The 22,120-nt window shown below is 38.5% G+C and overlaps 1 protein-coding gene across 1 annotated transcript in view; it reads left to right on the forward strand.

Moving 5' to 3' along the window:
- The window catches only part of GLIS3 (GLIS family zinc finger 3), a 144,212-nt gene that overhangs the window by 25,106 nt on the left and 96,986 nt on the right, over positions 1–22,120 (forward strand). Inside the window, exons 2-3 of the mRNA XM_062599941.1 lie at positions 5,842–6,049; positions 11,310–12,426. Coding sequence (XP_062455925.1) covers positions 5,842–6,049; positions 11,310–12,426 — 1,325 coding nt within the window. The remainder of the gene's footprint in view (positions 1–5,841; positions 6,050–11,309; positions 12,427–22,120) is intronic.

Here is a 22,120-nt window from a genome sequence, read left to right on the forward strand (position 1 = left end):
CTCTCATAGTAAACCACCTTTCCAAGATTCAAAGCATAGAAAGCTTTTGCAGTGCGTATGTGGTATTTTCTCATAATACATTGTGGTGATATAATTCTGCGCAGTGTGTTTCCTCCAGATTATTTTTCTTGATCGTACAGATTAAGCTTATGTAAACAGTTAAAAACATGGGTTTTACCAATACCACTCAGATTAATAGTCTGTCTAATTCACTGTTCAGAGTGACTGCTGCCGGATGCTTTGGAGGAAATTTCTTACTAACAAGGCATTGCCATTTCTAAGTGTTCAAAAAAATCATAAGCTAAGATTCAAAACCATGAGGTTGAAAACTGAGAGGTTTAAAAAAATAGGTTTATCTGTATTGACTTACTGGTTAGTGATCTTTAGGATCTCAGTTTCAGAATTTTCTCTGTAACTACAGAGGCTAGTTTTTTTACCTTTTTTTTTTTTTAAGAAAATGAAAGCAAGACTGTTTCCCTTGAGTTTAGTGTCTATGTAGTTAATAACTGCTACCTTTCACAGTACCTTCAGTAAAAATCATAATTTGGCATTTTTTTTAGCCTCTATTTACCAACTAACTTATACCCTAAAATTCCAAATTGAATCCTACACTGAAGCTTCATACCTAATATGATTTTTGTGTATTTCAGCTATAAGCCTGGAGGTCTCCCAAAAAATACTTGAGCTGAGAGTATCATACCCATGTGAAGAAGTCCAAATTCCTGAAAAGATCCAGAGTTTGGCTCATCCAGTATTAATAGAGAAAAATAGTCATCTCCCCCTCTTCTGTCACTTTTTCCTTTGTAGGTCTAGTTTAGCATCTTTATTTTCTAAAAGGAGTTTCAGTGGTTCTGAGGTCCTCTGTTCTGTGGTTGACATCTCCAGCATAGGTAGTTGGTGTGCAGTGGTGTCTTGACTCGAGAAAATGATAGGAAAGGAACTAGATTGAAGAATATAAGATCCTAGCTCCCTAATAGTCACTTAGAAAAAGATTAGAACTGATGGGGAAAGGCCTGAAAGGTTGAGCTCTTTCCCATCAAGGAAATACCCTGAGTTTGCCCAGCAGTAACTGCCATGCAGGCCCACATCCAAAGTACCCTGAACCCTGCAGGGTGTGACAATGTGTGGCCAAGACCTAAGGGAGGCCTGAGGCTGCAGTGTCCATAAGATTCACCAAGTTGTGCAAAAAGACAGAAGTTTACTCAAAAGGGCCTAGGTGGCTTATAATCTAGTCTATGAGAAGAATACATTGATGCAATCTTAGCAATTGCTCTGATCCCTGGTGGCCTCTTTCTAGGGTTGTCTTTCAGTGTCTTTTTTCTGGGCATGCTTTATTCTCCTGGTTTTGGTGAGTGCAAGAGCTACACAAGGTGGGAACACTGGGAAATATTATATCCAACCACTTTCCAAAGCTCTGCCTACTGCACAATCAAAAGACACGCACACAAGAAAACGGAACAGAACAAAACAAAAAACATCTAGATAAATCACCTTTTGCTCCTTTGTTCCATTCTTTTATTTCTAGCTATCATTCTAGCAATGACACCAGGACAGATGCTCAGATGAAACTATTATATCTAGTAGCCTTCTTTCATTCTCATTAATTCAGTTATTAGTGTAAGAGATGATTAAATATGATCTGGTATTTGGCATGTTGTGTATTTCAGAGCAACAAACAATTAAAACTGTTTTTTGCCATTGTTGAATGTTTTTGTTGTATTATCGTTTTGTTGTATATCATTATCATTGGAACCGTAGCCTACAATTACAAAGGCCCCAAAAAATAGTTTCGTATTACAACATGAATTACTTGGAAGAATTAACAAGTTGTTAGTCTTGGCCATGGAAGGAAACACAGAAATTAAGTTTTTCAATCAACATCTGCTAGAAGAAAATATGTTTAAAAAGAAATCTTTTCATCTTTTGGACTCTGCCTCCAGAAAGTAGGAAACTGATTTGAATAAGAAGATCTCATCTGAAATTCAGTTTACTCAAGTTAAGGTAGTTCTGTTTTTCTGCATTCTTTGTATAATTTTCAGAAGAATGCAGTGAAATATTTTTGCATGTCAAAGATGAAGGAAGCTTAGCTATTAAACAGCTATAGAGTAAAGAAGGAAATTAAGCAGACTAAGGAATGAGGAAGTGAGTGGATTAAAATATTTCCATGAAGTATTTTTAGTGTTTATGATTGTTAACTAATACCATTATTAATTGATAAAGAACAATTTTGATTTATGTGTAATACGTGTCTGGAATAAATGGTATGCTACTCGCCTGTAGTTCTTCTTCTCAGCCAATTCTAGATGGATTCCACTTCATCACCTATTTTATGTCTTTATTGGACTACCTCATGACTGAAATCTTTGTAAATAAAAAACAAAATTGATTCTCTGTCTCATTTAAAATACTAGCTCCTGGATTTTTCACAGAGTTGACAGCCTAATTCAGAACCAACTGATGTCCCTAGAGAGGTTCTTGCTTCTCTCGGCTGATGTGGCACCTTGATATCAAGGAATTCCTGGTTATCCATCCACTGACCCAAACGTTTTAGGCTGTAGGTCAACAATACAGCAAATCTGCACCAAGGGCTCCTCTGACACTGAGTGTGTGTAATGCCAAACGCTGATCTGGCAACATGCTTCTGCTGCTGCGTCAGATTTATTCAGCACTTTTGAACCCGTTTTCTGAGAGGTTGCATTTTCCCAGCAGGTTTGCGCCAGGCAGGTGTCTGCATTGCACCTCTTTAACTTGGTGCGGGATCAAGTGTGGTCCGTCCTCCTGCAGTTGGCTCCAGGCCAGATGAGCTGCATCTCCCACACTCTGACTTGTCTCAGCAGCAGTGTGACTGTAAACTCGCACTGGGCTCGGATTTGATTAATACTGCAGGATGGCCCGCAGGGCACAGAAAAGATATTAATGGTGAAAGTGCGGATAAAATTTTATGGTTTGATGATAGATTATTTCTTGATAACCATTCTCTCTCTTTTTTTTTTTTTTTTTTTTGGGGGGGTGGGGAGAGAATTTTGATTTTGCCCCACAGCAGCAAAGGTAGATCAGTGAGAAAAAGAACAAAAATTTTACCTTCCGTTTCTGCCCTAGAGAAATCCACAGGCAAACGTTTCCCAGGGCCAAAGTCTTACACTGATTTAATCTGTTGTCCCACTAAAAAGATGTCTCCAAAATACGCCTTTTGTTTTTCCACTTTCAGTGACCAGTTAAATATCTTTGGCCTTCATCCTGACATGCCAAGTTCCCTTTGCTGTTCTCAGCGTTGTCGAGGGCGCTGATGATAAGAACAGAGCCTTCAGCTGCAATGAAACACCTCAGTGGACTGCAGACACAACTCTTTGTAGTAACTGTTCTGGTTTGGCACTACTCCATTTTCTGTTTTTGGTTTTCTTTTTCTTTTTTCTTTTTGGACATACAAGTTCCAAGATTCTCATGTTTTCTTATGTATAATCAGGAATCTAATTCTATGATTTATGATTTCAGATTTTCATCTGAATCACTTAGATGTCATATGGCCTGTCTTTAAATGAAAATCTGACAAGTGCACAGCCTCGGATTTGCTGGATCGTCCCTCTTTGGATATAATATGTGTGGATAATGCTGTTATTATTTGAAATATTTTGGAAGTGGCTTATGTGGGAAGGGCATTATATTATCAACCAGGGAATAATCAGAATGTATTTGATACATTTCCATGGTAGAACTGCTTTTTTCAAGGCTGAGTTTTGCATTTTATTTGTTAGTTGACCTATATAGGGTATTGAAGCTTCACAGCTATGTTCTATGTCAAATACCAATTGGTTTTCTTATGCTCTTCTAATAAAACAGCAGTATAACGTATTTCCTCTATTTTATATCCTTCAGTGCAGAAAGCCCTTGCTGACTGTGCATACATAATATACGTACATATGCAGGTACTATATAGAATTTTATATAAAGTGAAAGTGACATTTAAATCTTTTGTTTTTTCTTTCCTTTTTGTTAAAGGAATGAGTGTTCATATCATTACCAGGAGTGCATCCTGTAACACTGTTGAGTACTTGCTGAGTAACATGCTGATTCAGATTTACTGAGTACGAAGTGTAAATTACTGTATAAGAAAGAAAATAAAAAAGCTTCTCCTATTCTTTAGATTAGATTGTACATCTCTGGGGAGAGCATAGAGGAATCCCACAAAGTTTAAGAGCTGCTTTTCTGGTGCCCAAAACAGCAGTTTAATGCCATATTAGCAATTTTCCTTACATGTTTGCTTTTGGTCATTTCTAGTCCTTCTAGGGAAATTTTGGACTGGATTATCTCTGAATTTTCAATGTAGCATGAATGGAGGCTATATTATTCACTTACTCTTCTAAATAATAGGCATGAGTAAGTTGGGTCTGTCAAAAGGCTGCCATATTTCATCTCGTGAAATACATTTTGGTGGTGGATCATGAGATCTACTTGTAACATCTGTAAATGAGCTTACACAGTACTTTGGATACTGGTAGACCAAGGACCATATATGTGCTCCTCACATGTATGTGAGACCTTGCTCAAAACCAAAAGTAGGAATTTGAAAAAGAAAGCACCGACCTCTGAAACAGAAATGAACATACCTATTCTTTTCTTTTGTTAAAGAAATTGTATTATTTGAAATTTCTAGGCTGCAGATTTTAAAGATAATCCTATTTGGTCTGGAGAGGATTGAAGGATTTGGCTTTTCTTCCTATGACTATGTGGCCCACGAATGCCTTAATTTACTTCTTTGTGACGTTCATAACTCATCTGAGCACCCCTTTAAAGAAGTAGTACGTGAATTGTGCAATGGAAGTCAGGAATAGATTAAGCAAATTGTTTGAATTATTGAAGTACTTTTCACATTATTCATCTTGATCTTGCTGTCCTGTTTTGGGTAGGAATCTAAACACAACTAATACAAATATGAATAATCCAACTACTCATTTTGAACTGCTGTGAGAATTTGGTAGACATTAAACAACTTCTAGGTGATGACTTACATTTTAACTTTTTCATCACGATGTCCCTGAATGCAAGAGATCTCGTACACCACCATCTGTGACCCAAATTAGGATGCAAAGTACACAGAACACTTTGCAGTCATATTCCTCTATAATCATCCCATGCTACTGCATAAGAGCCATCAGCTTGAGTCATGGCAGCAATGATTAAAAGCGGATTGTGGACTTTTAGAGAAGGTTGAAGATGCTTTTTGGTTTGATTCAGCTCAAATTCCTCTCTCCAGGCATCTCAGGAATGCTGGATCCCAGCTGTAAATTGCTCCAACTGCGGAAACGAAGCAGCACAAGTGCTTCCCCGCACCAGACCTATGGCAGGGGTGGTGATTTGCATGTGAGCCAGCAGTCCCCATGCTTTCTGGATGTCTAGCAGTAGGCTGGATGAAAGTGTTGCAGTTGCCAGGAGCAGCAGGTTTTGGTGGTGGGTGAGATGCAAAGCATGGTTGTGCTCCTTCTGCCTCTGTGTTGTCTCCCATCTTCAAACAGGGACTCGCAGTAGCTCTTTCATTATGGCTTGGCTGTTGTTCAACTGCTCTTTTATCCAGACTCTTCTGATGGTGATTTTTCTGATGTTTAACCATGATGTCGAGTCTTGTGCTCATGTAGTTCAGTCCGTGTTTGCTATCATGTCTAATTTATTCTCCTTTAGTGTATTGCTTTTCATTCATAGAGATTATAAAATCCTTATATAGTTCCCCTGTTTTGTTCTGAACCGAATATACTCAGTTCCAGCCACTCTTCCTAATGTGCTAAATGACATGAGTTATGTGTCCTCACCCATGGGAAATGGATACTAACCTGCCTTGTTTATTTTTAGGAGGTCTTGGTTATGGACCCCAGTCCAAGTCCATTGGAAAAGGCAGCTGCAACAATCTAGTAGTCACCAGCAGTCCCATGACAGTTCAACGGCTGGGACCTATTTCTGCTCCTGCTAATCAGGTCTCAACAGCATGCAACCAGATCAGTCCTAGCTTACAGAGGTCTGTGGATGCTTCCAACCTGGGTGTACTTCCATCCGATACAAGGTCCTGAATTATTTTTTTTTTCTCTTTGGTACTTACAAAAAGGGAGTATTTTCATTCTGTTGCCATTAAAATGCAACCTTTTCTGATACTTACAATGGCCTAAGTGATGCTTTGTTATGTTACAAGAAATATAATATAATTCACATCAGCTATAATCATACTGTTTTAGATAACTCATATGAAGTGTGAAATTTGCCCCCACATTTTCTATGCTTCATATCATTTTTTTTTGTTAGATAAAGATTTTTCTAGGCACATAACTATATTTTTATATATAGGAAAAAAAGGGACAAAAAATGCTACAGGGAATGAAAGTTCATATGGTCCCAATACTAAATTTATGGGGGCAGTGACCTTGTTTTTATACTTATCAGTGATATGTTGTTGCCTATCAGTGTCAAACTAAGTAAACTAAAAACCCCTGCTAACATTCCCCTCTTCTCATCAGGTACTGTTTCTTTCAAATTGTTTAACTGATCAACAGAATTAAGCTAATCAAATTAATTGTGCCCAATCTGCACTTAGCCAACAGTGCAATGCATCTATATTAGACCTGGAGGGCTTACATGCCTGAAAATTTGCCCATTTTCTCAGTTTTGAAGACTGAGTCTCTTAGTACCCTTCATTTTTGCCAATTTACAAAAATTAATTATGCTTCCTATATAAATGCATCATGGAAAACTATTCATGGCTAAGCTGATGACAAATGCATGGACATACATTTGAAGGCAAAATCAGCATGATAATGTATCATTAATTGCTGCTTGCTTGATAATCACAAGTATTAGAAGTGCCTGTATAGTTTCAGATCAGTTTTACATGAATGTATGGTAGTGTGTACTATATTGGTATGGAGCTATACATTTTTGGTTTTACTTTAAAGAAATATTTACTAAGAGTGAACTGAAGCTGTAATTCTGGCAGATCTGAGATCTAGTGTCTTTAGAGTCTTTTTGAATGAGTTATCAATGAAGATGTTATAAAATCAGAATTTGTCACACCAAGAATACCCGTTTCAGCAGTTCTTCTGTCAGATTATGGTAAAACAAGTTTTCAGTCAGATTTTAATTCATAGATTGTTGAAACACTTAATTTTGAATTACTTCAGCATTGAACTACATCTGCCTAAGCTGATATTGTGCCTTTTCAAGCTTTTCAATTTATATATCCCATAACTCCATATTCCTCTCTGGGCTGTACTACTGAGGATGCATCATGAACTGCATTCTGGTGGCTCAATCCAAAACAGATTATTTGTTGAATTGACCCAGAACAAAATGTTTCATCTTGATTTTTACTGATGGAAAACGTTGGCAGAACTGGAGTTTTGCTACAGATAACATCAGATTTTGGTATATATCCCTAGAAGGATAAAAATCCCCCCCCCTCCCATCTTTTTGGAAGTTTTCCAAACAGCTTTTCAGAGGAGGTAGTTATGTTTCTTGAAACCACATGTAATACTGCCATTTACTTTGATGCAAGTGAAAGAAAGACTTAGGAAGAGCAAAGCGTTCTTGGCTAGTGAACAGAAGACATGCAGAAAGATAAGAAAATATCTTTTCAGTCTTCCATGTTTGCTTTTAAGATTCTAGGTTACACTGTGGCGTATGTACTGAGAGGGGAAATAGAAAGTAATTACAGGAGTCTCTTGTAAATGTTCGTAAAAATTTCTGGTCCAAACTCACAGCTGGTTTAGATTACAGTAAGTACATATATGTCAATTAATACCATCTGGCACTGTATTATAGCTGGCCTTTCATTTTCATATTAGGTTTATGTATATTTTCCCTCCAAAAAATGTTTACTTAGAGTGAGGGCTAGATTTTAAAGAAATGGCCTTTGTTTTGAGAGATGGGCTCCTCAGTTAAATGGACTTCTGAATTTAGATATTTAAGTGAGAACCAGGCTCCTCTGGATGATCTGGTTGTTAATTCTTATATACTTGAAATCACAGGCCTGTGTTTTAATCTTGTCCTGTTATGAGCTGATGCAATTTTTCTCTACTGACATGTGTGTCCTTTTGCATTAGAAATCAGTAGCTTTTTAAATGACACTAGTCCTATTACATATCTGAATAAAATTCTTGACATTACAAAAATAGGCTTGTTATACTGATGCATGCTTTCCCCCCCCTACTTATAAAAGAGGAAAATAATCAAACTAGCAAACAAATCCTACTTAGATTTGTTTTCTAGATACAGATATAGAACCTAGGATGAAAAAATGAAACTGTACTTCTTTTTTTTTTCTTACTCTCTTGCAGACTGTGGATCTGCATTTAGGGTCACAGCATACTAGTATGCTTTAACTGCTCTATAACAAACTGTACTTTAACAGAGTCCATTGATAACAGACCCAACAGCCTGAATCATTTTTTTTCACAGATAATTACCCCTTTAGATCCCTATCTTATACAAGATTGACCTGATACAGCCATCCTATTTTTCTCAATACAGATTGTATTCAGCTATGTCATTGTGCTTTTCTTCAGTGTTCTAGTTCAAAAGTGCTATTTTGAAAGCACCACTGATTTCCATAAAAGCACATTGTACTAATATTCAGTTCAAACAGGATGTTTCTTAGTTTTTCTGATACGGCAGGTCAACAATCCATAGCAAAGTGAATTCTTTGGGTGCGAGGAACATTTGCCCATCTGTCTCATAGTTCACTTCAGCAAGGTTAGGTGAAGTTTCAAGCTGTATTTTAGATATTACATGAGTTGTGTCTGCCTAGACAGAGGAGATGTGAGATCCTCCACTGCAGGGAGAAGTTTCACCTCCAGGGAAAAAAGGACCAAAGATGCAACAGTGATTTCCCAAAGGCAAACTTAGGAGTCATACAGTGACATGGGCTTTGTTCTTGTGGCACAGTCAAGCCATTAACCCAAAATCACTGCAAATCCACTCCTCATTCTCCATCCTTGTTCACTCCTGACTACTGGAAAATGCTGTAATATTAAATATAAGGAAAAAAAAACCACACAAGGAGTATTCACACAGTTAGACAGAATAAGGTAACAAAGACGCTGGGAATTTTCAGCTCTAAACTGTGTGGCTACAATTGAGTGTCAAAAGCTGTGGACATTTCTCTTGCTGGAATGACCTGACCTAGTGTTTTCATACATTCTTTCAACCTTGCTAATCTGGTTAAAAAATAATCCACAGATGTCACAGGTGAAAAGTTGACCTACCAAACAAACCATGTCAAGAGCAGCTGATGTGATTTTATCATTAGTGAAAATTTGGTAAATATTAGTATATTCGCCAGGAATCTCACTTGGGCAATTGTTTAGGGTCCGTTCTTGCTCTCTTGGGTTGACTAGTGCTATTTGAAATGGGATTCAGATCCCCAGTGTTAGCCTGCCACCAGTATGTAAACTATGCAGTTTTCTGCATCTCCACAGAAGCTGCAGCCTCTGCAAGAAGGACTGCGGTGCATATATAATTCTAACTTGCTGTATATAAGCACATATAGAAGTCTTGAGGTAAGGTAGTCAGGCAGCATGCCAGGCAGTGCCATTGTTCACGCATTATTACCAGTGCCATGTCGACAGGTGCAACTCTGCCTTGAGAGTGAACCTTAGTCAGGTTCCAGATAGCTGTTCCAGATCCTTGTTTCCTGAAGCGTTCTCTACTGCTGCCTAGTTTATTTTGAATAAATAACTTACTTCCCTGTGAGGAGAAAAAATGGTAGAAGTGCATCCTGAAAATGCTTTCTTTAACAGTATGTATAATAGACATAAGGAAGAGATGAGATATGTTTGTCTTTATTTTCTTTGAAGTGCATGATTACTCTTTTAGTAGTATGTAGCAAAATAAAACTGTGCAGTAAAATAATCAGAAATAATTTGCTATAAGAACTTACTTTCCTGCATAGGCAGATCTTACTCCTTTTAGGTAGGTCTATATGATTGTTTCTTTGGATTAATCCTTGTAAATATTTCGTATACTTAAAGTTTTAAGAAATTTTTTTGAGCATTTATTATTTAAAGTACCTATTGCCAATTGTTAGTCCTTTTCTAAAGTTAATTTGAGCCACTGAATTCTTCATATAGCGGTGTGTCTTGTTTTCCATGTGAGAAGCTGAAGAATAGTAATTAAATGACATTTCCACCATCAAAAAAGATAGAAGAGAATCAAGGTTTTCTTATGGACTTGATACACCACTGAAATTCTATGTTTCTTCAAAAGTTTATAAACATAAAGAGTCTAAGAATTAACCCCCAGAGCACAAACTGCAGCTGCTTCCGTGGCTGTGCAAACTGCAGTTTTACCTGGATATGGACCTCATTCTTATTACTGTTTGCATCCCTTAGAAATATTAATTGATATACTGACAACATCTCTGGCTGGCAGGAAGTCAAAATCTGACAAGATGTGGAATTGAAACATAAAGAGATAGAAAAATTTGCCTTTTACCCAGCAGTTTCTTTTGGAACGAGGGACATGACTTTCCTACCTTTCCTTTTTTACCTTTCTGTGGAAATCAATACCGTGGTGAGCTGAAGAGTCCTTTTGTTAAGCCACACTTCAGGCATTTGTGGGAGAAGCAAGTTTCTTAAAATTTCTGTGAAGAGCCAGTAATAACAATCATTTTTTTTTTTTAATTTTGACTGCTGACTTGGAGGTGGATTCATCATAAAATAAAAACTAAATAAACCGCTTCAGCCAGTTCTTCTGCATTATTGACTGCATTATTATTTTGTTTGTTTTGTAAAGTTAGATATTATCTGTATTTGTAATCTGGAGCTATTTCTGTAAAGAAGAAGAATATTTGTGTGCATCACAATGGGTAATGTCATTCAGGTTAAACATTTATTCTTTATTAATCATTTTTCTTCCTTGCCTTTGCCACTAAAAATAATAGTAAGTCTTTCCAAAGTACTGTGAGTTTCATACACGATGAGAATGTTAATGCTTCAGAAGCCCGAAGCTATTTACACCACAGCTGGATTCAAAATGTGTATTGATTTTTGTAGTAGTGTATCAAGAACCTTTACAGCAACATATCCTCAAGAATCCTGAAGTTTTTGAGTTGATTTCTTAAGTGTCCTTGTTACATGTGCATTGCCTGTGTGTGGCTGCAAGTATGCTAACGTGGAAAAAATCAAATACATAAAATTAGGGCAAACTTTTCTCACACGTGGCCTTCCTGTGATTACTTGTGTGCAGAAAGACAAAAGAACCATTGTACAGCAGTACGCAATGTGAACTGCTAAGGTTGTCTAGTTGCTGACTTACTTACTGTACCTTTTTTGCAGGTCCCTCGTGTCGCGTGAGCCACTGCCCACTGCGACGCAGAGCTTGTTGGAAAGTCAGTCAGCTCTGAGCGTTAAGCAGGAGTGGTCTCTAGGCTACAGGATGCTTCCTTCTCTTCCACCCAACCAAGGTTCGCAAAATGGCAGTGAGCTGGGGGACTTGCTAAATTTTCCACCCAGAACATCTGTGTCCAGTAACAGGGTAGCTAACTCGTTACCATCCTACTTGTTTGGTGTAGAAAATAGCCATTCCCCTTACCCTAGCCCTCGCCACTCCTCCGCCCGGGCTCAATCAGCCCGCTCCAAAAAGAGGGCGCTCTCCGTCTCTCCTCTGTCTGATGGCATTGGGATCGACTTCAATACGATCATCCGCACGTCCCCAACCTCTCTGGTTGCCTACATCAGCGGCTCCAGGACATCACCAGCTAACATCTCCCCACAGCCTGAGGTCTATGGACATTTTCTAGGGGTGAGAGGAAGCAGTATTTCCCAAACTTGCTCTGTTCCCAGCGCCCAGAAAGGTCTTCTCATGGCTAACGGCAACATCGCCCTTCCAGGCTATGCTGAAAACGGGTCCACCGAGTACCAGCGGATGCAGCAGCTGGAGCAAGCGAGCCTGCAGCCAGCCATGCTGGGCAACATGGTGGTGCAGCACGGCACGCCTCCTGTGGACAGCCAGGCGCTGGGCGCTTTGAAAAGCGAGCGGCAAGATGATTTCTCAGTCCGGGCAGTGGAAGTGCCTCTTCTCCCGCTGCCTGTGCCGCCGCAGGGCCCACCTCCCCCTTACCACACGCATCAGCACCGGCATCCACATGACCTCAGCCAATCACACCCGCTGGCCTTGGCTTCCGCTGTCCCAAGCCCGCTGCTGGACAGGGATGGCGAGCTGGAGGATTTCATCAGCAAGCACTGCTGTCGCTGGATCGACTGCAGCGCCCTGTACGACCAGCAAGAGGACCTTGTGCGACACATAGAGAAGATCCACATAGACCAGAGGAAGGGAGAGGACTTCACGTGCTTCTGGGCAGGGTGCCCGCGAAGGTACAAGCCATTCAATGCCCGTTACAAGTTGCTGATTCACATGAGAGTCCACTCGGGAGAGAAGCCGAACAAATGCACAGTAAGTCTGAAATCTCCCCCTACCCACACAAGTGCTCTCTTAGTGACGAAAATACAGAGATGTTTTAATTCTGCCTTTGTTTCTGCTAGTTTATATGAAGGAACGCCTGCTTCATCTTTCCACCTAGATAGAAAGGAAAGGTATTCTTTAATTGGACATGTACCAGCAGATAATAGTAGAAGAAATTTTATTTTCTACATTTAGTAACTCGTAATATACACTGCAAAAGGACAGACCTTCATGAAGGAGGTGGTAAGTACCATCAGAGGCTGAGCCTGCATGAAGCGTACATGAGGAAAAAATGCTGCAGTGCTGCAGAACATACAGGAGTTTATCCATTAATAGCCTTGCATTGTATTACTCCTTTCTAACTTGACAAGTTTTTAGGATCTTGCTTAGTATTGCCATGAGAAACTGAGAGAGATGGGTAATTTTTAAGATGGTCGTTTGTTTCATTACTTACAGAAAACAGATCCTAACTGAAAACAGATATGAAATTCTGTTTCCCTGAATAGGTAGGAATAAAACACGAGACAGAATTTATCTGCTCACAGCCTCTGCTACTGATAACACCAAAAGCCATGTTTTTTCTTGCTATTTTTCTTACAGTCACTGCAAGCCAGTCTCTCACATACGTAAACACATACAGCGGCAGTCAAGGCAATAAGCTCTGTGCTGGCTTTTGTTTGGACTCCAGTGAACCCTCTGTAATCTCTACAAATCAGATTCTTGATTGGCCTTAAATATAATCTGTATTTTTAATGATGATTAGCTTACCCTCACTAAATATGCAGTTAGTGTCACAGGATACAGCCTCACTGATGTGGTTTCTACTCCTCAGCTTAACCTAACAAAACAATGAATATATGTTTGCTAGAAATAACTGCTGATTGTTTTTCATCTGAAAAAAAAATGTATTTGTTTATAAATTGTGAAATACAAATTAATGCAAGGAATTTTTTCCAACCTGTATCTAATAGAATGTTTTTCTTACCACGATCTAGAAGTTTATTTGAATAATTGATGGAGGAAATTTCTTTTTCTCTCACATTTTTTACTTAGAAGTGCCAGTCTGGTTAAGGAAGAACAGATATCTTCCCAGATTTTGCTTTTGCATTTAAAGGCACTGGTAGTGAGCACGTCTCTGAGTGACCACCTAGCATGTCACAACACTAGGAAGACTCCTTTTATCCTTCATTTTCGTCACACAAGAGCCTGAACTGTGGTCTCTGTCTTTAAATATTTTCCTTTATATTACATTATATGCCCTTTTCTGATCTCTGGATGTGTTGGTCGATTTACCATTAAATTCAGCTTCTCCTCAAGGGCTTCTTATCAACTTTATGGCAAGTGAGGTGGAAGAAAGTATTATTAGTAGTCAGGAAAGTAATTTTTCAAGAACAAGGTAGAAATAAATGAAGCAAACATCAGGAGATGAGTGAGGAGAGACCGTTCTCTTAAGAGACTGGGCAGAAACAGTGAAAGAGCACTGAAGAAAGAGTAGTACAAGTGCCCCCTGTCTTTCCAGTAGGAAAAATGTGATTATGAGGCCTCTTAGAGGTGTCCTTAACTTTTAAGGAATCAGCACTCACTAATGGCAGATGTCATGATGTCAGTGGATAAGGTACTTCATGAGATAAAGATTTTGAAATGATAAGCCCCAAATTAAGTCTGTGCCAAGACATTATGCGCCATATGAGATGTGTCTGTGTCTCAAAGAGTTGTTGCTTTCTTGAATGTTAGTGACTATGATTAATTTCATTGAATTTTAGCTGGATAGTGCCAGTAAGTTTGCATGTTACAAGCAGCAGTCAGTTACATGCTTACCTTGCTTCACAATTAGAAGTGTAATGAGATAGAGAAATATTCAGGGTGACATGATGTCCCTCATAGCGTAGGTGTAAACAGGCACATAAGCGTCTTTTTCTGGAACAGATAAGCAGAAGCAGCTTTCATTAGCAGCTTTTGAGTGAAGCAGCTTGCTGCTGTTTTCCTTCACCATTTCCCAAATTGTGTGAATTTGAGAAAAAACATTTGTTCTTTTAGTATCAGTGACAAAAGCCTACCAATGTATGTCGGAAACTGCATCCTAATTTTGCCAAGCTTCATACCTTTCTTATTCAACACTGAAATTTATGATCATATCAGTGTAATTTAAGGTTTTAATGAGATTTTAGAAGAAGTAGTAGGGCAAGATCTCCTGTGATCGAGGGCAGACAGTTGAACTGGTCCCACTGTGGGAATGTTACATGCATTGATGGTTTCTAACTTTTTTGCATATTTTGCAGTGTTTTGCAAATGAGGAGATCTTCCCAAAAGGCATACACTAAAATGGGTCTTAGTGTATTTGTCATGTGATACTAGTTTCCACGCAGCTGTGTGCTGGAGTGCACTATACTGTTTTATTTGCCTATTTCATGGTCCCAGTGGATTGCTATGATAGTTTTATAGGTTTTGCAAGGCTTCAGTAATATGAGGCCAAGGATGGATTGCAATATGAGGCCAGTGATTCAGAAATGTGAGGCCAAGGTTAAGTTCTTCTAAGTTATATTAACAAAACACTAATGGAGATAATGCTGAATCAGATGCACAATTAATTATATATTTGGTTTATTCCCCTGTATGATCACTCTGTAATGACTAAATCATACATTTGAAAAGAGTGTTAAAGAATGACTGAAACTGCAGTATTAACTATATAGTTAAATCAGAGCCAAGGAGAAAATTCTTTGACATAAGTATTAGTTTTCTCCAGATGTGAACTAGTTTCTATTTGTCTGTGTAATAAAAATTTGAAGAAGTGGTAAAGGAAAGCAAAAAGGGCTACTCCAGGCACTTGTTCCTTCTGGTTCTTCTGTCTTCCCTTACTGTGAAAGATAAAAGTGTTGTGAGTATTAGTCAGGTAGCGGCACACAAAAAACAAGATGATCCTTATCAGCAGACCCGAACTGTCAATTGTTCCCAAAGTTAAAAACTCAGATCATACTTGCCTCATCATACAGACCATGCAGCAGCGACGGCAGACGTTGTAGAGGCATACTTGCATATGAAGACGACCTTACTCAAGGCTGATTAGTGGAAGAGGATTGCACGCTGGGCTGACACGCTTGCTTTATGTATTAGCGTTTTTTTTCTAGTTTTTTTCTAGCTGAATTTACTGATGAAGCTGCATCTGCAGGTTGGGGTTTTGTCCATTCTCTGTGTACAGAAAGCCCTGGTGAGTTACCTCTGCCCCTTTTTGGAAGAATATTTTTTCTTCTTAAAAGTACACTGTAATTTCACAAAGTATTAATTCAAGGAATCTGAAGTAAATGACTACATTGGACTTACTGGAAATCTGTGAAGTTGAAGACCCCCTTCCATTCAAGGGGAATCCCTTGCAGTTAACCTGTTTGGAGTAGAAATTCCATTAAACATTTGTTAAAATGTATTGAGCTCCCTCAATGATGGTTAAAATATCTGTCAGGATCCATTCCAGTACACTGCGTCTGGAAGCAGTTCTTTTTTCTTTACAGTGATCTGATTTTGAAAATTAAAAACATCTATTCATGACATTGTAACTTAGGTTTAGTGTCCATTCTTATGCTTCTTTATATAAATGTAGGTATGTCATGTTCAAATCTAGCATATTTATTTATTTATTAACCTGCTTCCTAGTTTTTACTTCAAAAGAATTAAATTTTTAAATAATAAGTTAAAAAAAGAAAACGTAGATATAAAGCTACAAGAAGAAGTGAATCCAAAATTGATGTTGAAATGCAACTAGTGGTTATGATAAAACAGTAATGTTTGCCAGCAATTACCACACAACAGTATCTGAGACACCACAGATGTCTGCATTGGGGAAACAAAAAGAGATTTTTATAATAGTTGTGGAAACTCAGTGGTGACAGTTGACAAATTATGACCTTTTGCTCTCTTTGGCTATACCTGTGAGTTTATTTTCTGCTTAGTGTTCCTTCTTTTAGAGCAGGTATTTCTTACTTAAAGTTCAGTTGCCAAGTGTGGTATTTAGTTAACTTTCTTGTATTCTAGGCACAAAATAAACTTGTAATATTTACTCTGGTGAAAATAGCAACAGCATACTGTTAGAGATAAATTTCAGATTCTCTCTTTGCATTTTCATTCAGGTATGAATACTTCCTGCTTCAAACTGAATGCAGTCTTTTTGCTTTGCATGAGTCCTGAGCTGTTCTTCAGCACAATATCACTAGTAGTATTTTGAAGTATGAGAAGATAATACAGCTACTGCATTTTTTCTTTTAATCACAGCTGCTTGATGTGATTTAAACAAATAAAATTGCCAGTAGTATCCTCATGTCAGTTTTGAAACAACATCAGTAGAACGTCCATTAAGTATCAGAAATATCTAGGCTTCCAGAAAACATCCCAGGATACATCAACCGTTATAAGCACATGAGATAGTGCTTATCTTTTCTTTTCGTTAAGAAAAAGAGCATAAAACTTAAAACACCTGTATCATGTTTATGTGATGCACAAATAAACATCTTGGTGTGAGCATGTGTTTAGATAGATATGTGTACATTACTTGAAGAATATCTGTACCGAAGCTGGTGCTTAAGATGAAATTTTGTTTAAAAACAATAATGCATTCTACAAAAATGAGTGGGAATTTTTTCCACTTTCAGTCTGTGGTAGGGTACCTTCATATGTATGATATACATTATATATAGCATGTACTATACATTCTATGTATGGCACATACCATTATTTCTTAAGTATAGGCAAAGGATAAAGCAAGTTCTATGTTGCACTGAATAATACTTGCTATGATAAAATATTATTGGAACCTTTTTTAATATCTTCATTATTGCAAGAGGTTCTTTAAATGCAGTACAGAGAAATTACACAGGATAAAAGTTGTGGTCTGTCTTTGCCTCGTGAAATTCTGTTCAAGTCTTGCCAAATGGAAACTGTCAAAAAAATCTGATTTTTTTTTTATTCCTTCCATGCCTGCAGAAGAATTTTAGAGGATGAGCTGAGCTCCGGGACAGTTTTAAAGAATGTTAAAAGAATGTTAGTTTAATTGCAGAGTGAAGCTGCTGAAAGCTAGAAAATACAAGGTTTATAATTGTCTGTACGATGTTAAGTTTCTGCCTATTTTTAATTTGTTCAGTAAGCTAAATGGAAGAGAAATACTGTGGAAAAAGCAGCAACTTATGAGTAATTAAACTTTATCATGGTTATATACACAGAAAGGCTGGATTTAAATTTGCAACCATATAACTGAAACTTCCTAACTCGTCCAATCTTAGCATACCGATTTCTGTTTACAGTATTGCAGACTGCTTAAAAGGAAAACAAATTATGAAGAATCGTGATGTGCCTGCACAAGGAGCACAAGCTTAATTCTTACCTCAGCAATAGCAGTAATGCTCTTCAAAATCATTCTTTCAGTATGAAATACGTAATAGGATCGTAGTTCAAAATTTACTGCTATGTGTTAAAGCTCTCAAAAACTTTACTATGGCTGTTTCAGATGCTCAGCTTCCACCTGAGTTCAGTGAGCATCTTAATATTTAATAGTATCCAAAATGCCAACCTTTAATACCAAATCACCTCTTCATGCATTCAAAAATGCAAAGGAAATTCCTTCCTGTGTGCAGATAGGACTGGTGGCAGTGCAAAATGATAGCTGTAGTACTGTATTTCCTATTACAGAATGCAATCTGTGCATACTCTAATTTTCATGCTGTTATTATTATTAGTTTTTTTTTTTTTTTTTTTTTTTTTTTTTTTTTTTTTTTTGTTAAGTGTAAGTAAACCAGTTTTCCTGCCTTACTGATCTATGGAAAGTAAAGATCTATGAAACTTTTTGAGATTTTAAATTGTTTGTATCAAACTGAAAATAAATAGTAAACTCAGAAATGAATTACATTTAAAAATCTCATCTACCCAGATTTTGGAATCCTTAAACAAAATTCACATCTTCCAAAATTTCAAATGCATTTTTTTTTTAAAAAACTAGAATTTTAACTAGAAAATTATTTGAATTCAAAGCTGGGAGCTAATGATAAAGTTTTGGTTTTGGAAAGTGCTGTGTGAGATATTTGGAAATTAGATTGGGCTCCAAGCCAAATGAGGGGGTAGAATGCCTCCTCAGCAAGTTTGGTGATGCTACCAAGCTGGGAGGAGTGGCTGATACCCCAGAGGGCTGTGCTGCCATTCAGAGAGACCTGGAGAGGCTGGAGAGCTGGGCAGTGAGGAACCTCATAAGGCTCAACAAGGGAAGTGCCGGGTCCTGCACCCAGGGAAAAATAACCCTAGGCACCAATACAAGCTGGGGGCTGACCTTCTGGAGAGCAACTCTGCAGAGAAGGACCTGGCAGTGCTGGTAGATGACAGATTGACCATGAGCCAGCAAGGTGCCCTTGTAGTCAGGAAGGCCTATGGTATCCTGTGGTGGATTGGGAAGACTGTTGCCAGCAGGTCGACGGAGGTGATCCTGCCCCTCTACTTAGCCCTGGGGAGGCCTCATCTTGAATCCTGTGTCCAGTTCTGGGCTCCCCAGTACAAGAGAGACATGGAGCTACTGGAGAGAGTCCAGTGTAGGGCTATGAAGATGATCAGAGGGCTGGAGCATGTGCCATATGAGGAACAGCTGCAAGAGCTGGGCCTGTTTAGCCTGGGGAAGAGAAGACTGAGGGGGGATCTTATCAATGTGTGAAAGTACCTGAAGGGAGGGTGTCAAGGGGACAGGGACAAACTCTTTTCAGTTGTCCCATGTGACAAGACAAGAGGCAATGGGCAGAAATTGAAGCACAGGAAGTTCTACCTGAATGTGAGGGGGAATTTCTTCACTGTGAGAGCAACAGAGCACTGGAAGAGGTTGCCCAGAGAGGTTGTGGAGTCTTCTTCTCTGGAGATCTTCAAGGCCCGCTTGGATGCAACCCTGTCTACCATGCTCTAGGTGATGCTGCTTGAGGAGAGGGGTTGGACTAGATGATCTCCAGAGGTCCCTTCCAACCTTACTGAGTCTATGATTCTTTGATAAAACTCTTTTGGATAACCTGTGCTCTCGTGGGCTGGTTTTACTTAGTATTTTCAGACAGCCCATTGATGGCAGAAACTGCGTCAGCAACAGAATGAGTAAGTTGTGAATTTTTCTGTTTGCTGCCAGAAAAGCCTAACAATATCTAACAGGAAAAGAGGAAATCCAAGTCTTGACAGAATCACAGCACAAACAGGCTGAAGCCATTCCCATAAAATATGATTCTGTTAAGTAAGGTAGCAAAAGAAAAGGAGAAGTAGCTAGTTAATTGATGATGTTACGAATTGCAATGTTACTTCTTCAAAAAGAAAATATGATTTTAAACAAAGGTAAACAAACTGTCAGTTTTTATTCAGACTATTGACATTGATTTCCTAGGGATTAACATTTTAATTAGTGCTTCTAAGCCACTACAGAAAACTTTATAGGCATCTAAGCCTAAAGGTTTACCTGTGAACATAGGCTTTCAAAAAACAAGTGTTGAGAATTAATTATCAAAGAACAGTTACTAGTTAATTTGTACAGAGTAATTAAGAATTGGGGAAAAATCTCATACTTTTTGTGCACCTGTGTTTCCACTAGTTAAATATGTTGCAAACCAATGCTAGTGTATTCTGAAGGGTTTAGAGATATTAAGGTATTCAAGGATTTTCTTTTCAGTATTCAGCTTTAGCTGAAGATGTTTTTACTCATATTTAAGAGGATCTAAGTGATTTAGTGTTTAAAGAATCATGAGGAGAGACTGGGGCTGTGAGGCTGCACATAAATGGTCTTGTAGACATCAGTGAGCTTCTTCCAGGCAGAATCCTGTAATCGGTGACACACAACTCAGTGATTCCCTTGATTTAAATGACACATCTCAAACACAAATTTATACACATATTTACACCTCGGGGCACCACAGTCCAAACACGGAGGAGAAAAAGAATCAGCTTGTTAGTCTCTGACCACCCAAACAATTCTGTTTTACTGCTGTTGTCTCAGTTAGCTGAGGTGGCCTTGAGCAGATGCTAACAACTTGTGCACATTTACAGACACGCACACCACGTAGCACATATTGCGAAGGACTTGGACTGTATGAGGATTAAGCACTGTTCAGAACGTGATTTTAATGGATGCTCCCTACAAATGTTTGAAATAGGCTTCTTGGACACGCGTATTACCAGTTCAGCCACTGCAGTGCAGCAGTGGTAGTTCTGCAGTTGCTGTTAATCTTGTGTTAACAAGGCTTAAATAACTGCTTTAGTACAGATTTAATGCTTCCACATCTTCTGGACTTCTGAAAGCAGCTGCATGGAAGCAGGGAGATTTTTTTACATGTGCTCACTGCAAAGGTATGGTCCTAGTCTGGGCAGACTGCTGCGCTAGGTGGGAAGAGGAAACTCAAAGGTATGGGCTGCTGCGGACACCACGAGCATTTTCTCTAGCACTGCTAGATGTCTCTGTGGTAAGAAATTCCTTTTTAAGGGCTGTTTCTGCATGTGGTGTTGAAATGTAATGTTACTCATCTGTTCATAATGTAGCTTGCTTGATACAAAGAGTCATTATAAATAATTTCCTTCCCTCCCCTTTTCCCCTCCCTGAATGATTTCTATTGGTTGTGAACTGGCACAAGCTCAAGGGAAAGATGACAGCGTGCCTCTCTGGGTACTTTTGGTACATTTCTATAAATACATTGAAACAAAATTAAATTGCTTTGGCTCTTAACTATGTTCTTTACTGGTCAGCACTTGCAGAAATGCCGCCAAGGATGGTCGGATGTAAACATCATGCAATTCCACTATTCTTCTTCAAGGTCTGTTGTACTGCTGATGGATGTATTTTCCTAATACCATTCAGATTTCTGTTTCACGAAATTGCAGCTATGCAAACAAGCTTATCTAGGCTGACAATAAAAAATCATTGATTCTATTTAGGAGTTATCATGTAATGGGGAAAGACAAAGCTTCTTTTGTTCCATGAAAACTTTCCACTTTGCCTGCTTACAAAAATGCCTGAATTTCTTTCCAATGGCTTTACATAATTAGTATGACAAAGTTGCAGTCCTGTGATCTTACAGTTTTCAAGTGATTCAGCCACAGTTGTCAAACCTTGCTTAAGATGTTTGATGCTAATCCATCCCAGAAGTTGGTAGTTGGTGTGAGAATGAGGTCTGCTCTTTTTTGTCTAAAGGAGCAGGCAATGCACAAATAAAATTAATTATGGAATATTGTGTTGAGATTAATGAGGCTGCTCAGTTCTGATTGACTGGCAAAACCTTGATTTTTGACTCTGTAATGTGGTGTGACTCCATCATGTAAATCAAGGATATCAACTTCTGAGTCATGACACTGTTTTTACATCTGCACCAGTGAAACAGGCCCAGTGTGGCAGAATTTGTTAAGGAAAGAGATGTATAGGTTGAGTGAATACTGTAGAAATCATTGTAACTGATAGCTCTGCAAGCACAGTGATCCGAAATATGCAAAAATGTCACAGTACTTTCCCAAACTGTTAAGCTCAGCGAAATGAATTACTGGGAAGCCTGGGCTGGGAGCACAGCATCTCTGAGAATCAATGGAGAATTTACTCTGAATTAAAAGCATACACCAATCATCTGCAATTTTGCTGATGCATTATAACTTTGAGAAAATCCTCAAAAGTCTGTGTGCAATCTGTGAGAAGTGGCATTTCCTCTAAGAC

This window comes from Rhea pennata, chromosome Z, assembly GCF_028389875.1.
Source record: "Rhea pennata isolate bPtePen1 chromosome Z, bPtePen1.pri, whole genome shotgun sequence".
Lineage (NCBI taxonomy): Eukaryota > Metazoa > Chordata > Aves > Rheiformes > Rheidae > Rhea > Rhea pennata.